We start from the raw sequence: 19235 nt of genomic DNA, 5'->3' as shown, positions 1-19235 counted from the left end.
GGAGCAAAATCTAGCAGCAGAATTACTTGCACCATTTTCTTTAGCCCTTCCCATGATATCACGTACACTAATTATTTTATTTAAATTGCATTGTATGTTAACTGTGTTTTTAGGTTGTAAAACATTCTGAGAGCTCATGAGCTGTGAACAGTATATAAAACTTGTTAAATAAACAAACAAATAAAAAAATTAGCACACTTATAGAAAAGACCTCCAGTGCAGGAATCCAGAGTTGATTCTTGCCTGCCCCCACTTCAAAACCAGCATGGGGAAAAACATAGAAGCCCAGAAACAGAATGAGTCAGAAGGGGTCTCCCGGGCCATCTAGTCTGTCCCCCAGCTCCAGCCCGCTCCGCTCACAACATGCCCACCATGTGGACGTCCAGCCTATCCTTGAACACCCGCACCGATGGGGCCTCAACGACCTCCCGTGGAAGCCCATTCCACACCCTCGGGGTCCTGACTGTCAGGAAGTGCTTCCTGGCATCCAAATGGAACCTTGGCTCCCTGAGCTTTGCTCCGTTGGCACGCGTCCTGCCCTCCTCTGCAGGGGAGAACAGGTCTCTACCCATCTCTGTGTGACACCCCTGTGTACATGTGTAAAATTCACCCTCCGTAAAAAACACATTCTTTATTTTTCCACGTTCATAGGAGTAACCTTGGGGAAGGATTTGGAGGGCATTCCATGGGACAGAGGGAAGGCCCCATGGCATTGCCAGGTTAGGATGCATCCTGGATGCATCTCAGCTTCCTTCCCTCCCCTCTGAAGCATCACCTTTGGATGGGCAAATTCTTTTTGCAGCAATGCTTCACTTTTGCCTCTACCCTGCTGTGGCCCAGAGGACTACAGGCATCTGGATCATGCTCACGATCCAGTGAAGCATTGCACTTCTAATCCTGCAAAAGTGGGGTGGGGGTGGGGGGCAGTCTGCAAGCGGAGCAAAATCAAGAAGAAGAAATTGCATGAGCTAGCTCAGCATGGAAGCCATTAGATTTGGAGCACAGCAAAGGAGTCCAGACTTTTTGCTTTGTGTGCTGGTTGCGGTTTTTAAATCAGGGACACATTGTCCTTCTCATATGCCCATTATCCTTTCAAAGGGTCCTTGTGGTCATTTTTCTCTCATTGAGGTTTGCAAAGCTTCAGTGGGAGGTTCATTAAGTGATGTGCGCAGCACCTGCTGCTGCTTTTTTGATAAGGGGTGTGATGCCCCTTTCCCGTCTCCCTTTCTTCTGTCTGCATCAAGACATACGGGTGATCTTCACAAAGAACCCAGCAGTCTCTTTTAGAAAACCAGAATACTTTTCTGTTCTTTTTTTAAAAAAAGACAGAGGTGTTATCAGCAACAGCTCATGCGCTCTTGGGTGGCACAAGCTCAATTCCTGGGAGCAGAAGCCTTTTTTCTGTTCCTGCTTTTGTTCTCTTGCAGATTATTTCCCACTTTCCTTTAACACGTTCACAAAAGTCTTGAAATGGGCTCGGCCTGCAAGGTCCATTTTAATGTTGCCGTCTCCAGTGTGGTTCCCCTGAATGCCGGCGTACCTGTGGACACCTCTTTTGGTGCCTGCAAAGCTCCTTGTACCTTCCGATGTGTACTTTATTTCCTAAGATTTAAGATCTTTTGCTTTGCAAATAGAAGTGCTGCCTTTCTGCACCATCTTGATTTGGGCTTGCAAGAATGGTTTTGTGATTTGGAGCTTAGCTCCTCCGCTCCATTTTTGCCTCATATTTTGGCTCTTGGGCACATCATTTTCCTTCCAGTCTCACCAGTTTGGCTGAGCAATGTGTGAGCAGCAAAGCCTGCTGTGGCAGCCCTTTTTCCCGAACGCCCACAACTTCAGAATTCCAAAAGTCTCCACTGATACCAGAAAAGCTGTGGACTCCTAAGCCTCTTCTATGGCAGTCTGATCTCTTCCCCCTGGAAGGAGTGAACCAACTTCAGCTGCCCTCTGTGATGTTTCTGCAGCTTGGCCAGAAAGTTGCTTTGTGGCTATCAGGAGTCAGATGAGGAGGAGCTGGTTGGGTTTCTGTAGGCCCCATAAAACTTCAGATACAGATCTGGCTTCCTTCCCTGGGCAAATGGCTTCTTGGCAGTGATTGAGCTTATAGAGCTAAATGTCAGGATTTAAACTTAGTTTTTACTGGTCTCCCCCCTCCCCCCGCCATACACACACTTTTAAAGCTGGTGAAATGTGAAAAGTTCCGCTGCAGTTTGTGCAATTTGTGGGAAGTGCCACAATTTGCACAAGTGGCCAGAAATTGTGCAGTCTGTGGCTGAACTGTGTGCAAATTTCCTTGGATCTTAAACATGACAAATAGAACGAAAACAGAGAAGGAACACCAAAAGCGATGCCCTCGCTGGCCTGCTTCATGGCTGGCTTGACTCGGTCGGAGGGGGTCGGTCTCAGTGCTGAGTGATGGGCTCTCATCCAGGGGCCCCACACAGGCCACTTTACCAGAATTGGTCCCTTCCTTCCAATAAGATTCGTCACACATCCTTAGTTTAGTATAAGGTCTACCTGCCATCTTCAGGCGCCGTTTGCCTTTGATGCCTCCAGAACAGATCTTGTTTTTCACTGATTGCATGCTCAATCTCATGAAAAAGGTGCCAGTAAGCATAAAATCCAGAAATCAGAAGCACTTCCCATTTTTCCCATCCCCTGGCAGTGGTTGGGAGCAAACACCTGTCTGCTTTAATTCCAGGGACACTTTATCAATGTTGTTACTTATGTAACACTATTTTGAATCGCCCTTGTGCTCAGAGAGGGCTTGAGGCGATTTAAAATAAAACCACTCATAAGAAAAAAAGAAAGAAAGAAAGCAATTTCACCAAATTGAAACAGATAAAACAGATATATTGATATAAAACAGGGGAACCATCTCAAATTCGCCAGCAGCACTCAGTCACTGAAAGCTCAACAGGGCACTGTTGCTTCTACTAGGCAGCACAGGGGCAAGAACGACAGAAGGAGACAACCCAGACACAAAGGGGATGGACTCCTTCAATTGGGACACATAATAGGGTCGAGCTGCAAGGCCCCCTCCCCCAGTTCCCAATACACCAAACAATCTAGCTGAAAGGTCTTATACCAGTAACTAAACCTCAAGAGAGGCAACTTAACTCCCAGTGGGGAAGAGGTGGGATACTCTGCGGTGGCTGGTGCTTGATGGGAGAGGATGGGCACACAGGAAGGTATGTAGCTTTCAGAGGAACCCCAGAGGGCCAATCTGAGCTTCCTCACCCCTGCTTCACAGCACTGGGTATTTTGTAATTTGCATTTCCACCCAATGACCCAGAAACATGCATTTCCCCTTCAGGTGTATCTGTGGTAATCCCTTTGGAAGAGGAGAGTCAGGATCAGCCCAAGCTAATGTAGCTTGCATAGGAAGACTAAAAAGCTAGATGCGATCAGCGGCACAGAACCTGTAAGGCCAAACTGCACTTTGGAGAAGCTCTTGGGGGACACATCCCAGTGATTGTCAGGGCTGCAAGGAGAAGAGACAGGGCACAAACGCAGAGCAAAACACCAACTTAACTGTGGTCATGGAAAGATGACATGTTCCCTCTGGGAATTGCCTGGCTGGCTGGATTTGGCCTTCCAGGCCAGAGGGCCCCTTCTCTGGCATTAGGAAGAATTCAGCAAAAGTGGGGAGGCACAGACAGGAGTTGCAGCTTCACGTAAAAAACCTAACAGTCCTTTAACCTGCAGCAGCAGCAGCAGCAGCAGCAGCACTGAAGGAAAGCACTACTCCTTGCCACTCAGCAGCCGTTCCCCCAGGGTGTGGAAGAGGGAGGGGCAGGAAGTGGGGTGTTCCTGGAAGACCAGGAATGTGGGGTCTCCTTCACTCTCTGCGCTGCTTCTGTTCCAGCTGGCCTTGATAAGATGACCAGAAACATCGGCGATGGAGACTGGTGGCTCCAATATCTGCAGATTCCCCGGAGCTATCCATGGTCAGGAGTCCAACCACGGGGAGGCGGGTTCGTTCAGCACCATGGGCAGCTCCTCGAACGTCCAGGCACTTTAGCGCAGCTACCCACGCTGAAGGAACTGCCCCACTGCCGTTGCGCATCAACTGTCCCAGCGACAGTGCAGTGGATAAACAGCTTCCATGTAGCCTTGGAAGTTAAGCAGGGTCAGGCCCGGTTAAAATCTGGATGGGTGACTTGAGAATATGATTCTAGGATTATTGTTGTAAACTGCCCAGAGAGCTTTGGCAACGGGCAGTATGGAATGATGATGACGATGATATGATAACGGGCAGTATGGAAATGATGATGACACTCAGCATCTGAGGCCTTCCTTCGACTGCTGCTTCCAAGGGAGGCTCGGCTGGTGTGGAAACAAGGAGGAGGGCTTTCTTTGTGGAAGTCCCCAAATTATGCGATGATCTCATTGCTGAGGTCACTTAAGTGCCTTTGCTGCTATTTATTGCTATTCCAAGTAGCACATGGAGCAGGGTAGGCTAGGGTATTGCCAACCATTTTTCCAGCAGGCAGGACTGGTTTTAGCTGTTAAAACATGGTTTTAATTTATTTCAAGGTCTTTATTGCTCCATTTTACATTGCTTTATATTATATTTTATTGTATGCATCAATCATTGTTTAATACCCAGAGAGCCTCAGCTATGGGGTGGCAGAGAAAGTGACTGATTGATTGATTAAATAAACCACCCCACAGACCATTTACCAGCCTCTGGTAAATGTCTGGCTGCATTACAGCTGGTCATTATAAGAACCACATACCATGAAGAACTGAGGTGTGGGCTCCCCCCACTTTCCTTTTCCCTCCCCATTCCCTTTTTCTTTCATGCCATGCCTTTTCAAAACTGCTGGGATTGATCAGTAAGCCGTGCTTGACGCCTTTGTCCCTCCCTGTTCTCACATGAGAAACCATCCCTGAGGAATCCAACACTGACTTATTTCCACCGGCCCAGAGCCTTACCTGTGTGATTTCTGCCTCACATGCTCCTGGTTGCCTTTCAACTTCACACAGCCATTGGTGCCCGAGGTCTCTTGAACGGAATGCAGCCCCCCCGAATGTTTGCCTTCTGGGGGAAGTGTTGGGCAGCTGGGTGCTTCCGTGCTGCAACAGACGGGCAGAGAAGAACGCTGTCAGTGGAGCATTGTCCCCATGCACAGGCTCAGGGCTGGGCTGAGACATGTTGTTTCCAGGAGCAGAATTCCAAATTATCACCTTGCATTTTCCACTGTCTTGTTTCCTCTTGTGAGGAGCCCAAGGGGGGTTATCTTGTCCTCCTCCAATCCATTTTGTCCTCACAACAGCAGTCCTGTGAGGTAAGTTAGGCTGAGAGCTGCTGATTGGCTCAAAGTCACCCAGCAAGCTTCATGTCGAGTGGGTACTAGAATCTGGATCTCCCAGATCCCCAGTCCAACTCTTGCCACCAGGGACACTGGCTCTCCCCAGATCACTTGGCTGGCCTTGGGTAATATGTGCCTTATGTTATCTGGGTCCCATAAACATCTTTCCCTCTGCTTGGGAACAGAACACAATCCTAATAGATTAACTAACCAATGATTTAGATTCCCCAGCGGCATTTGGCCTATGCACAATGAGATTGCATCACCAGATGCCTCAGCCGTTCTGAGTCTTCGGTGGAGGTCAAAAACTGAACTCTTGGGAGAGCCAATAGTTTTGAGCAGAGGAGCTTGTCCAGGAGACCTGTAGAGCCCTGTGGAAGAACATCACATCTGACTTTTCCCCAACCTTGGGCAACAGCAGGGTTAGTACTGATCGGAGCTCAAGTCAAGGGATGCTGATGGGCCTCCAGCATAGTTAGAAGGCAGCTGTCATGATTGGCTGTAACACTACGATGTGGAAGGAATTGGAAGACCATCGCATTATGCTTTTTCAGTATACTGGGCATGGGTTGACCTACACCTGAATGCAGAATAGCCAGGATGTTGTCCCAGTTCTGGCAGGAGAAGGAGAAAAATAAGAGCTTGGTGCACTTCTATGACACCAGCACCAGCTGCTCCCGGTACTTAATCTCTGCCAAAGGGAAAGCCTCACCCTTAACATGGCATCTACAGGACAGGGGTGCTGAACGTCAGGCCCAGGAACCAGTTTTGGCCCCTCTGGGGCACCAGCTCAACTCTGTGGTGTTTGCCCCTTCCCCTTCTCCTACCTGCTTTCCTCTGAATACCAATTCTTTGGGTTTTCCGGGTGTTTGCGCACTCTGTTCTGCATTCTGAATGGCTGAAATGCCTCTTCCAAGGTGCACTTATTGGCATGGAGAGGCTGAAGCTAGAATACGCAAGGCATTTTTGGACCTGCCTTTCTCCCACTAGAAGGCAACCCTTGACAGCTTCTCTGAAATGGAATGTGGCCCACAGATTGAAGGCAGTTGTACACCCCTTGTTCAGGAGCAGTGGAAGATGCCTGGCACCCCCTCAGGCATTTTGGGCCACAGCTCCCAGAATCCCTAACTGGCCAGGCTGGTGTTGATGGGAGTTGTAGTCCAAATCATCGGGAGGGCATCAAGTTGCATGTCAGGGCTGTAGAGACAATGCAAGGTATGGGCACTTATAAGGGATAGAAGACTCCCTGGATTGAGTGAAAAGCCAAATTTCTTTCTTTCTTTCTTGTATGTATATATGAGAATTTGGTTCCTGATTTTAAGGGTCCTGTCAAACACGTCCCATTAGCAACTTAAAGTGCAAGTAGGACTATTGTGCAATTCCCTGAATTTGCATTTGTGCTCTTGTGTAAATGCACACTTCCCAAATGGGTCTATGTGTGGGTGTGCACTTGCACATCTGCATATTGCACAAATCACCCTGAATTCACATTTTCAGACGTTAGCCATTTAGGAGAATGGGTCTTTCTGGTTTTGAAAACAGTACATTTCTTAAAACTGTGTATTTCCGCCCAATTAATGTGCATTTTTCCTGCTTGATAAGCAAAGACATCCACATTTGAGCACACAGATAAGGTGAAATAACCTTTGAGAGAGAACATGAAGAATCTCAGTGAACAGGAACACTTTATGTATCGTCATTTCTATTAATCAAACCATTTATTTAATTTAAAGCACAAAAATAGGATGGGCAGAGTGGGGGAATGAGTGAAGGCGTGTCTGAGAATTTCCCCTCAAGCATCATCTAGTATCTAAACCTACCTATTTCAATGGCAGCCATTGCTTATACATTTGCACCTGGATATATACATTAATTTATGCAAAGTTGTCTTCTCTCTTGTCCAATTTTTGGGAATACATTTCCTCTGCTTGATTTCCTGGCCTACTGGCCCCCACCACATGTTGCTTTGGGCAGCTGCAAAGGGAAGCCGTGAAACCAAATCCAGCTGTCCATTAAGAGATACCAGTGGTGGGTGATTGGGTTGCCTCTGCCAGGATTGAGTGGGGCTTCAGAAAGCCACGCAACCCTTTCAGATTTGCACAGGCCAATGGTCTTGTCAGGCAGCACTGAGCGCAAGACGCATTCTTGTGTGCAGTGACCTGGCAGCTAATTGTGCCACTGAGCTCCAGCCATGCAGAATCCCCATACGCGGAAAGGCAGTGGGAAAAGCATGGGAAGAGGCGGGCCAACCTGATGCCCGAGAATCACGACGGACCAGCAACAGGCATCCCTGAATCTAGACCCGGAGGCGAACCCGAGGACAGCAAGACAGAGGCGCGTACAGGTGGGAGCTTCAATAAAATGTTGCAGTGCGGAGAGCTCTGGCTTGGGATTATGGACAGCCAGGCAGGACCATTCCAGGAAACTGCATTCCATCCCCTCCCCACTCACTCAGCATTTTGCACTCAGCAAGTGCACCCAGAAAGATTTTTCTTTCCTCCACAGCTCAGCTCTCCCCTCTGCTTGTCACTTTCGGGCTCCCCCACCCTGCCAACACTGCCTTGAGCACCTGTTTCTGATGGGAAGGCAGGACGCAGTGCAAACCATCTAATTTGCAGAACCGCCAGCATTTTGGGGCAGTGGGTGCCTTTGTCATGGCGCTCTCACATGATGGCTGCCCAGAGGGCTTGCCCATTCAAAAATGGCCACAACAGTGGCCACAGCCATTGGCAAAATCTCCCTTTCCCAGAAGGCCAGCGAAAAGTCACATGGTCAAGAACTTACATACAAGGAGCGGAGGGGAGTGATCTTCAAAGCAGTCTTTTGGACCCAGATCTAGATGGCTACCCAGGGCGGGCATTTCAGTTTGCAGCTAGCTGGCCCCAGTAGTGTTTAAAGCATTACAAACCCTAACAACCACCACCACCACAACACCAACAACGAGGAGGAGGGCTGTGGGACACTCAGGGCTTGCTGGCTTTATCCTGTTTGCAAAGAAAATCCACCGGCTGCATTGCCATCCTAAGAGACTAGTCCTCTGTATGCTTGCTAGTTGAAAGGATCAGGTAGCAGGCATGGAAGATGTGGATGGGATCCCAAGGTGCAGTTCTGAGGTGGGATGGAGTGGCTTTCTCTGGCGTGATGCCCTCCATCCAGGTGATTTGGACCACCACCAGCTCCAGTGCTGAGGGATGACAGGGTTGGTACCCCAAAGCATCTGGAGTGGGAGCGGCGTGGCAGGGAAGACTGGCACCAGCCATACGGGGCCACATGGACACGCCACCCAACCTGGTGCGCACACCTGGTGCTCCTTGCCCTCAGTCGCATGCGGGTGGTGCTGGATCAGGGAACAAGCTCTTAGACATCCAACTGTAGGCCTTGTGGTAGTTATGGCGCTATTTGAGTGGGGTGCTTATGGCTGGACAGGGAGGGCTTTAGGGCTGCGGTGTGGGTCTCTGTGGGGAACATCTTTCCTTTTCAGAATCCAGTGCTGCACCTAGCTTTTATACAATAGCCAGTCAATGCAATTCCCCAGTTCGTCATCCAAGGGCTTTGCCTGCCTCTTTGCAGTACCTGGGAGGGTCAGTCTTTGGGCTTTTTTCCTTGATTAAGTTTTCTGCAGGGAGCTTTGTGATAATCCTTTCCTTTGAGATTAGAATAATCATTCATATGAAATTGCAAATGCATTTCCATCAGAAGCATGAAAGTCTGCAAGGAAAACATAAGCTAAACTCAAGCACGCATAAGCATCCAACTGCCACCCCAGGGCCCAATCCAAAGGGTTTACTTGTGTTTTCGTGCGCTGGGGAGATTCGAGGATCAATGAAAAAGAATACTTGGTTGAAGGAAAGGCAGCCTTTGATGGGATCGGGACACAATTATTTCCATCAATGATTGCTTTCAGCCCTGGGGAAATAGTACAAAGCCCCATTCCAGAACCACAGCATATTATTATCCAAAGGCCAAGTATGAATTAACCCAGGAAACAAAGATACTATTAAGTAAGTATCAAAACTGTGTAGTCAAAAGCGTACTTGTGAATTTATTTTCCTAGCACTGTTGATACAATAATATATACTGCCTTGAAGTATGTCAGGCTAAGGTAATGCAAACACAGGCCTGTTAGGAAAAGATCTCAAAAGGGATAAGAAACAGTATCTTTATGAGGGCAAATTAAAATGCACAACGTTGGGATCAGGTTGTTGGGTTACACACAGGGGTGTTTGAGACTTAACAGAAACTTTCTGTAAGTTATTCAAATGTAATCATAGAAAAATGTGGAAAATAAAAAACACCAAGAATGCATTTTCCTCACAGGTTAAAGAACAAAAATATGCATTTTTCAGGGATTTGAATATGTTGAGGGTATTTGGGCAATTTTGCAAATTTGGGTATGAATGTCTTTGCTCAAAATCCGATTCTATCAGTGAACGGATGGTGGAACAAAAGTCATCTGGCAATCTGCAAAATGCAGACAGACGAGTTCTGTAGTTGCCCAGGACTCCTTATGCGTGGCTCATTGATGGAGAGAAATGGGGTGAGTGGGGTGGGGTGGAGGGAAGAACAAAATAGATTTCCGGTAGAAGGCAAAGTGGAAGGCAGTTTACACTCTGTTACAACCTTGAAACAGTAACGAGGGAAGCTCTTTGCAGCCTAATTAGATCTGAATCAATAAACTTTGATTTCTTCAGGTCAGGACACACCTTATACACAGTCTTGCAAGGTAGCACCCACTTAAAAAAAGCAGGACTCATCTATATTAATTTGAATCTTTGGGGGAAAGAGTAGTTGTTTATACAACCAAGAGGGCAAAAGTCGCACGCAAGAGGAGGGTCCCAACAAATGCAGTGGATGGGGAGGGCACACAAAGTTTTGAGAAGCACAAACATCCTAAAGAGGCAACCTCTTGCTGTGCAAATAGTCCAGTGGGGACATAGAAACACAGAAACAAAGAAACAGAGCGAGTCAGAAGGGGTCTCCCGGGCCATCTAGTCTGACCTCCGGCACCAGCTGGCTCCGCTCACGACATGCCCACCATGTGGACGTCCAGCCTATCCTTGAAGACCCGCACCGATGGGGCCTCAATCTCCTCCCGTGGGAGCCCATTCCACACCCTCGGGGTCCTGACTGTCAGGAATTGCTTCCTAGCATCCAAATGGAACCTTGGCTCCCTGAGCTTGGAGCGCGTCCTGCCTTCCTCTGCAGGGGAGGTCTCTGCCCACCTCCGCATGACACCCCCTCACATACCTGTATGTCGCTAACAGATCCCCTCGGAGTCCCCTCTTGGGGACAAAACAACAAAACTAACAAAGCAGTCTTGCTCAGTTGATGCATGCCAAAGATACTGGAATAAATAGATTGATGCATAATCAGTCCCCAAGCTATGAAGCATCTGTGCAGAACTGAAGCGCCAACTCTGAGTCAGTCCTTTGTAGTTCCGCAAGAGCTCACACCTCCTAGAAACATAGAAACAGAGCGAGTCAGAAGGGGCCTCCCGGGCCATCTAGTCTGACCTCCGGCACCAGCCGGCTCTGCTCATGAGATGCCCACCATGTGGACATCCAGCCTATCCTTGAGCACTCACACCGATGGGGCCTCAACCACCTCCCGTGGAAGCCCGTTCCACACCCTCGGGGTCCTGACCGTCAGGAAGTGCTTCCTGGCACCCAAATTGAACCTTGGCTCCCTGAGCTTTGCTCCGTTGGGGCATGTCCTGCCTTCCTCTGCAGGGGAGAACAGGTCTCTCCCCACCTCCTCTGACACCCCCTCACATCCCTGCATGTCGGCAACATATCTTGATTCATTCAATGGAGGAATGGAATGGAATGCCTAGAATCTAGAAAGGCATCAGTCCACACTGCATCTCTCATGCCCCTTATCTATGGACTGACTCCATAAAGGAAGCCATAGCCTTCAGTTTTCAAGGACTGAACAAGGTTGCCATAGATCCATCATTCTGGAGAGCTTTCATTCAGAGTCACCATAAGGTGGAGATGACTTGATGACACCTGACAATAAAAACATCTACCTACCTACCTACCTACCTACCTAAGTACCTGTCTAAATGTTCCTGCTGGCACTCCTGTAACTAACATGAAAGCCAAGTAACACAGAAGTAGTTCTGCCCTAGCGTGTCAGTGCAGACACCTCCGTTTTGGAATCCAGTTCACTGGATTCCAGTTTGGAATCCAGTTTGGAATCCAGACAATGGCTTGGGATGTGTCGGTGGCTGACCCACCAATGAAAGATTGATACTGACCCATGAATGCCACCAAAAGAGGGAACATCTGCTGAGGCAGGGGATGGGGAAGCCTGGAGGTAGGAACCATTCCTGGCGGAAACACCAGAAGCCACTTCTTCACCAAAGTCCCATGTGAAGGAGCAGGTCTACGCCAACCTAGAATGGTGCTGTCCAGCTCCTCCTACCTTTCCCACGCACTCCCTCAAAGTCACCTCACTGCCTCCCTTCTGAGGCAGTGGCCCAACCTGGGAACACCTTCCTGCAAGAGGTACCTCTGGGGCCAGCCCTGATCTCTTTTCATTCCCATTAACCACCTTTTTACATTTGCATTGCCCAGACATTTTAAATGATTGCATTTTCAGTTGGTTGAATAGTTGCTATTCCTCTCAGTTTTATGCCTCACTGTTTAATGTTTTATGTGGTTTGCAATTGTATTGTAGATTTCATTTTTTTATGCGTTCTAGTTTTATGTATACCATAACTCAGTCTATTGAGTCAGTGGGGGACTGGAGGTGTGGACGACACATGTTCAAGAAGAAGATAACCCTGCCAAAGTGACTCACTAATTGGGCAGCACAAGAAGCTCACCCTTTCCTCTGCCCACAGGTGCCACCAGACTCACACGGCTGCCTCCGCATCCTCATGTGAGGAAACTGGGCAGCTGCATCCAGGGGCGTGCAGCTGTGGGAACTATTTCCTTTAAACCTGATGGGATTCTGCAGTGTTTCCTTCAGATAAATGGCAGTGGATTAATTATAGCGGATTTTTTCCTGGTTCCAGAAAGAATTTGCACAATTCTTTTGGGCTTTGCCATTGCAGTTTTTGGTTGTTGTTGTTTGAATCTTGAAATCTGGGCAATTGGAATAATTATTTTTTAATTTAACTTTATTTTCCCTGGTCTTTTGCAAGTTTGCAGGGGGGCAGATTCAACACTCCAATGTGTGTAATTCTGCCTTGTAAATTGCCTCATTTTGCCTTATCGATTTTAGCAGTTCATGGGAATGCCGGAGTTGGTAACATGCAAGGAAACTGACAAGATGAGACTTAGAGGTTATTTTGTGCACAATAGAGAAGGACTAGAGGAAAATAATGAATTGTTGACAAAATAACAATCAGTGACAGCTGATTGATGGTGGAATATATTCAGTGCATTTTCATAAAATGATTTGGTTTATTGATGCTTTATCTATTAAAAAATAACATGAAACGTCAATCCATTTTTTAAATACCTACCAACCTAATGCCTAATTTGGCATTAACACAGACAGCCATACTGTGGAAGTTTTTCAGAATGATTCATAACATCCTGGGCCTCAAAAGGGTCTTATTTTTAAATGGAGTTCTTGAAAAATGCCACATACATTGATTTGCTGGAATGGAATAACCACAGGCTCTGTAGCTCCAAGCGGGAGGAACCGGGGCACCCATTCATCACTGTGGGTGCTATTGGATTGGGGCTTGCAAATGGCACCTAACTGGCTTTGGTTACAATATCACACCCCTTTGGAGAGCTTCTGGTTTGTCAATGCCTTTATGTATTGATTACATTTTTTTTACTACTCAATAGCTGAAGCTCTCTGGGCAGCTCATAACAATGTAAGATGATTTGAAATATGAAATACAGTATAAATATTAAATAGTTACAAGCATAAAATAAACATGGTAACTAGAGTAAATTGTCACAGATAAAATAAAGGATTTTAAACAGGCTAAAATTCCTGGGAAAATAAGGCCTTCACCTGGCACTGCAAAGAGTGCAAAATACTCTCCCTGGAATCTTTAGGGGAGATTCCATATCTGGGGGCCCACCATGGAAAAGGCCCTGCTCCTACTAGCGAAGCACCTGGCTTCCCTTAGCAGGGGCTGCCTCAGAGGAATCGTTCAGGCTGAACTTAGGGTCTGGGCTGGTCTATATGGGAGGCTAGACTCCTTCAGGTCACCTGGCCCAAGCTGTTTAAGGCCTCGAATGGCACTAGGAAACAGGCCAGGAATAGACTGGCAGCCAGTGCCGATGGCAACACTCCTTCTTCAACAGGGCACACAGCCCCTGCAGAAGAAAGTGGAATGATTTCCCAGGTGTGGAATGGGAGTGACACTGTGTGTGTGTGTGTGTGTGTGTGTGTGTGAGAGAGAGAGAGAGAGAGAGAGAGAGAGATGGCCAAAGCTGACCACAAAGTTTGTGGTAGAAGCTGGGGTTGAACGTTTGGCCCACTGCACCTTGCCGTCGACTGACGGAGCCACAGAAAACCTTGACAAGGCAGCCTTTCCAACCTGATCCCCTCCAGATGTCCTGGGCCACCTCACCCATCATTCCCCAGTGGGATGATGGGTGGTGTGGTCCAGCACCTCCAGCAGGCCCAGGCTCCGGAAGGCTGCTTCAGAAACGCCCAGCGGCCAGGGTGCCTGCTGCAGCTCCGGAGAAAGGATGCACGGGATGGCGTGGGCCTCCCCCGCTGTTTCGTAGCAGATGTGATGGTGTCTTGGCCTGCCTCCAATACGTCATGCCCCTTAACCAGCCTCTCCAGAGGTCTCTTGGAATCTGTCTCTTTCAGCCTGCAGAGCAATATTCTCCCCTTGATTAACCGCAAGCCACTCAAGCCCGAGAGATTGTCCCAGGGGCCCTCATGCGAGCATTTCCAATCGACTTGTCTGCACGATGGGCAGGTGCGCAAAGGGCGATCGGATCCCTCCCTCTGCCTCTATGGAGAACGGGGGCTTTGTGCCCCTAAATCGAAAAAAATAAAATAAAATAAAATAGAAAACAAGGTCTTCTGCTTTCTTGCTGGGCTGAGCGTGCCTTCCTGCCGAGCTAGCTCATCCATCCATCGCCACGTTCCATTCCCTCTCTCGTGTCGATGCTCAGATTGCCAAAGACTCTGCTATCAAAGAAGTCTGGACACACGCCACCGAGCTCGCTCCCTTGGGCTTCCCGCTTTACTCCTGCCTTGCCTGTGAACAGTGTTTAGCTCACTCAGGCCGGGGCCCCAAACCTTTTGTTGGGAGCCCCGAATCTCTGGGATGTTCCCTGACCTTTCCAACTTGCTGCCCAAGGGTCCCTGCTGAAATAAAAGGATGGGGCCCTGAGGATTTCCATGGCTTTTGATCCCCCTGGATGAGCTAGGTATTAATTTATTTGGGTATTTTTACCCCGTCCAATACCCACCCAGTGGGTCTCTGGACGGCTTAGGATTCAAATGGTTTTGACCCAATGGTTCTTCCCCTCCTGCTGCCCCCCTGAATCAACCTGCCTGAGTTTCCCCCACCCTCTGAAATCAGTGGTGTTCCTCTCCCTTGTCCATGCAGCCCTCTTTACAAATACAAATACCCTTTGGAGTCCAGGGTCCTTTCAAGCCCTGCCAAGACTTCAAAGCACATGCGAATTAGTATATTCAAACTGTGATATTTTTGGTCATGAGGTCCAGAGCCCTGGATCTTTTTTTAGCAGCTAGCCCCTGCCCTGCACCTGTCTCCCCATCAGTGTTTAGACTGCAAGCTGCTTGGAGCAGGGATCTGAACTTTTGCATTCTGTAAATTGCCCTATGCATTGTATAATCTGACCTCACATATAGTTGCTGGCTGGTGGGTTTTCCCCAGAATCTTGGTGTGCCAGTTGCTATTGCTTCCTCCCACTGGATGACTGATTGCTGACTTTCATTCTAAGTAGTAGTAGCAATAAAAAAGAACATTTCTCTAGCTCTTTTAAACCAGGACGGAAGCAAAATGTATCGGCCATAAAGCATTCTGCCCAGTCATTTTGTGCACAATACATCTTTCACTTCTATTGTCTTTAGTCAATGAGTAAAGTCAGCAACTGGCCCAAAGTTATCCCATGAGGTCCATGGGCCGAATAGGGACAAGAATGTGTATTTTGCAGATCAAAATCCAGACCCTTATATAGATGCTTGCAGTTGGATTCCACTGGAAGGAAATCAGTTAAATTTAAATTGCAAGGAAGATTAGAAATCAGGCACAAGGTTTTCTTAATTATATACCTAATCACTGGGAAAAATAGAAATGCTGAGCTCATTTCCTCTCCTCTGTACACAAAATCATAATGAAATGTCTGCGACTCCACTTGTGCTGTGATTCACTAGGGAGCCTTCTTGGATTCCTCTGCTAAAAGAATAATAAAAAACAAAAATTGACCAGGTCTAATATCTCAGGAGTGTGATATGGCCTGGCTTCCCACACCTCTTCTTCTGCAAAAGAAAGCGAAGAAAAAAAATAGGAAAGGCTTTTGTCGCTTATCACTTCCCCCTGGATTGTTGGGTTTATATTGCAAAGATAAGAGCAACTCCCCCATCCCAAATCCACATTTATGGGTAAAACATGATGAAATGCCTAATCCGGTCTTCTTTGTGGGATGCTGGAATTAGGTTACTGCAAGAACGTAAAAGCTCCACAGAAAGCAGCTTGAATTGCAATCAGTGTCAACTCGCCTGAGATATAAATTATATGGAGCGGGATCTCGATTCAGTAATTTCTCCCTCTTCCTGGCCATTGCAGACTGGTCTCTCCCCCTCATTTGATAGGGGCTGAATGTAACACTTCACTGCCTACGGCATCTGGGGGACACACTGCAAACAATACTTCCCATGGCCTCTGCAGGACAACACAATCCATTCGGTCGTCCTGCTTTCCAAGGGAAACTCTCACAATGGAGGAAGCAAGGAAAAAAGAATGTGACAACAAAATGCCAACCCTACTTGGGTATAAACTACTCTCATCTCATCCCAATATTGTTTCCTCACCTGATTTTTTTAAAAAATCAATGTTTGTAGCAATGCATCCCGAAACCAGTATGTGAGATGCTCCAGTGCCAGCAGAACGGAACAGGAGAAATGTGATTCTGATATGATTTTACCCTGCTTTTGTAAGTGGAATAGTCAAGGCAGTGGACAAGTTTCGCAACTGCACATATAAAGCTTATTAAAACCAACAGCAAAGATGATTGATAGACAGATAGATAGATTGCATAATGGCGACAGAATCCAAGGTAAAATCAGTACCTGACAAAATAAATGATTCTGAACAGCGCTTCAAAAGGCAGGGAAAGACCGTCTTTCCTGGGAGCTGCATGATTCATGACTGCACAAAAAGGCCCCATCCACCTGTTCCGTTTGCCTGTCATACCTGTGATGGTTATGGGATATGATGCACCTGTGAGGTGGGTCTTTCTGAGCACACAACTTACATATGCATTTAAGAACATTGTGTTTCACTCAACAAACACCTTCTACTAAAACAACACTGAAGAACACAGTTAAAAACAGCAGCACCACAAAAACAAATTTAAATCAAGAAGAAAATTACCCTGTGGGGATGCTGGTTGTTTTGTGCTCACAGTTGGAGTTGGCCTTAATGGTCACACTGCAGAGTTTCAAAGTTACAGAGTGACATTTTTCATCCATTTCTTTGAGAGATGGAGCTGGGGGGCGGGATGCATCCTACTTTACAAAGGACACTCATCTATTTGAAGGTGTTTCGCACCTGCAAACACCTATCCAGTCCTGTTTAAACAGAATAAACCCTAAAAAGAAAAGAGGGCAGAGCAAGGCCTTGACATTGTCCATCAGCCATTACTAAATACCTGGACAGCAGCCCAACCAAGGTACACAGATCGCATGCTCACAGTCTTCTCCCCTAGGTTGAGAGACATTTCTACCAACTGTGACCGTAGAAAACCCACAAGCAGGGAATGAGTACAACAGCACCGCCTGCCCATGTCCCCCAGCAACTGGGACGTGGGCAGCTGGGGAACATAGGCACGCTGTCTCTGTTGCTGGAGGGAGCATGCAGCCACCAGGAGTAGCAACCATGGACAGCCTTCTCCATGATGTTGTCTAATCCCCTTTATCACCATCCAGACTGGCAGACATCACTGCCGTTGGTGGTACTAAATCCCAGGGTCCAACTCTGCGCTGTGCAAAGAAATCCTTCCTTGGATCTGTCCTGGCTCTCCCAGCCATCAGCTTCATGGGACGACCCCCTGGAGGTTAGGGAAAATTTGCCCACCCTTCTTGCTAAGCAGCAACAGGGCTGGTGCTTGCTGCAGCTTGCTCACCCACAATGCCTCTGTCAGAGCACTGCGTTAAAGTTTAAGATGCTCCTGGAAGTTCAGAACTGTCCTATGCTGGGCATTTATTTTTATTGATGTTTTTCATTAGAAATCACATCACATCCCCCACCCCCCTCCACCTGTACATTTTCCAGATCATCAGGGCATTTTTCAAATCATCAGTCTGTTTGTGATCTCTCCAGAAAGAAATAAATGCACATCATTTATTTTGAAATGTATACAGCTGGTTATGATCAGCCCTTGATTTAAAATAGACTGTAATCTTTTTCACGATCGCTACATTCCTCCATTTACAGGACCATTTTTGTGTTCTAAATCACAAGAATGTTTGTATCATTCTATCATTTGGCTAGACAAATCTTTTCTGCGATTAATGTAACTTGTACTAGACTAAGTCTAATATATCCCAAGAAAATATTGTTCTTAGGACACACCCTTGGTATAATCCAGCCTCCCCAACCTGACTCATTATTCAGGCTGTGCCAGAAAAATAATCTCAAAGAGCTTGTTGAGGTTCAACAGGTAGTGTAGTGCAGAAGCCAAAATACTTCCTTGTAGATATGCCAAGGCCTCCTGGCTTTAGTCTGTTGGGAAGAGCATCAGAAATACTGGCCCTGAAGCTGCCTTTTCCAGTCCTTCTGCCAATACACCTCATCTTGTTTATCTTCATTCCCAGCTTCATCCATCAGCAAAACAGTTTCGCTCATGCATTCAGTTAATTTGGCCCAGAATCAGCCCGCCTTTCCTCCTCCCCAACTCCCAGGCAAGTGCTTTTTCAGGAACCAGCAACTCACGAGTTTTTCCTTGCAGCACTCCTGTGCCAAAATACGTCAACTCCTCTGTTCCCATTAGCCACATTTGTGGTAGCTTTAACTCAGTGCATGGGCCCGTTTGGCTTGGCGCAGCTAAGAGCAGTTCTTCCCAGGTTGCCATGGTGGCTCCATGCTGAGGAATCCATTTGGTGCGGACAGTCTGTCAGGTTCCCTGGTTTGGGCTTCCTGGACTCCAATCTGCCCTGCAGTGTCAGGGCCTCTTCACTAAATGGCAAGAATGAATTACCAGGCATCGCAGGGAAGACTGAATTGCCCTGAACCCCAGCAGTTTTATTGAAAGATCCCCCAGACCCCCTGCAGTTATTCAAGGCAGCAAGCTACCAGGTACTGGTCTGCACCACCAACTACAAGCTCTTAGAACATACACAGAGTGTTTTACAGGTTCTGAGTCACATGGGCCCAGCAGTTGGGCAGTTGATGACAAAATAAGGGGAACACTGTCAGAAGAAAGTGCGGAGTGGGCTCAATACAATGGCATTTGATTGCAGGGTATTAACATAACGATCATGGGATTATTGCGAGTCTTGGCATGCAAATGAGGGTGATTGCAATGCTGTTAACCTGGCAGCCTGATCAGTTATTGATCAGCAAAACAGCAACCCTGACAGCTTCTTGGGGAAGCCATCAAGTCCCACTTGATGGTAACAGCAAATGCCAAACAGTTTCCTGGCTTGGAATTTTTGGGTGCTTCCTGAGAAAGGGGTGCAGGCATTTTATAACACAAAGGCACATAAGGAAGTCTGTTCTGCTGGGATTTAGCTGAA

At 47.4% G+C, this 19235-nt stretch overlaps 1 protein-coding gene across 1 annotated transcript in view; it reads right to left on the bottom strand.

The window, feature by feature from the left end:
* The window catches only part of SRRM4 (serine/arginine repetitive matrix 4), a 118562-nt gene that overhangs the window by 34066 nt on the left and 65261 nt on the right, over positions 1-19235 (bottom strand). Inside the window, exons 2-3 of the mRNA XM_044448889.1 lie at positions 4942-5082; positions 3423-3484 (exon numbers count right to left, since the gene is read on the bottom strand). Coding sequence (XP_044304824.1) covers positions 3423-3484; positions 4942-5082 — 203 coding nt within the window. The remainder of the gene's footprint in view (positions 1-3422; positions 3485-4941; positions 5083-19235) is intronic.

The sequence above is a fragment of the Varanus komodoensis genome, unplaced genomic scaffold, assembly GCF_004798865.1.
Source record: "Varanus komodoensis strain SLA01 unplaced genomic scaffold, ASM479886v1 scaffold56, whole genome shotgun sequence".
NCBI lineage: Eukaryota > Metazoa > Chordata > Lepidosauria > Squamata > Varanidae > Varanus > Varanus komodoensis.
Note: the sequence above shows the minus strand (reverse complement) of the source record. Positions and strands in the feature narration are given on the sequence as shown.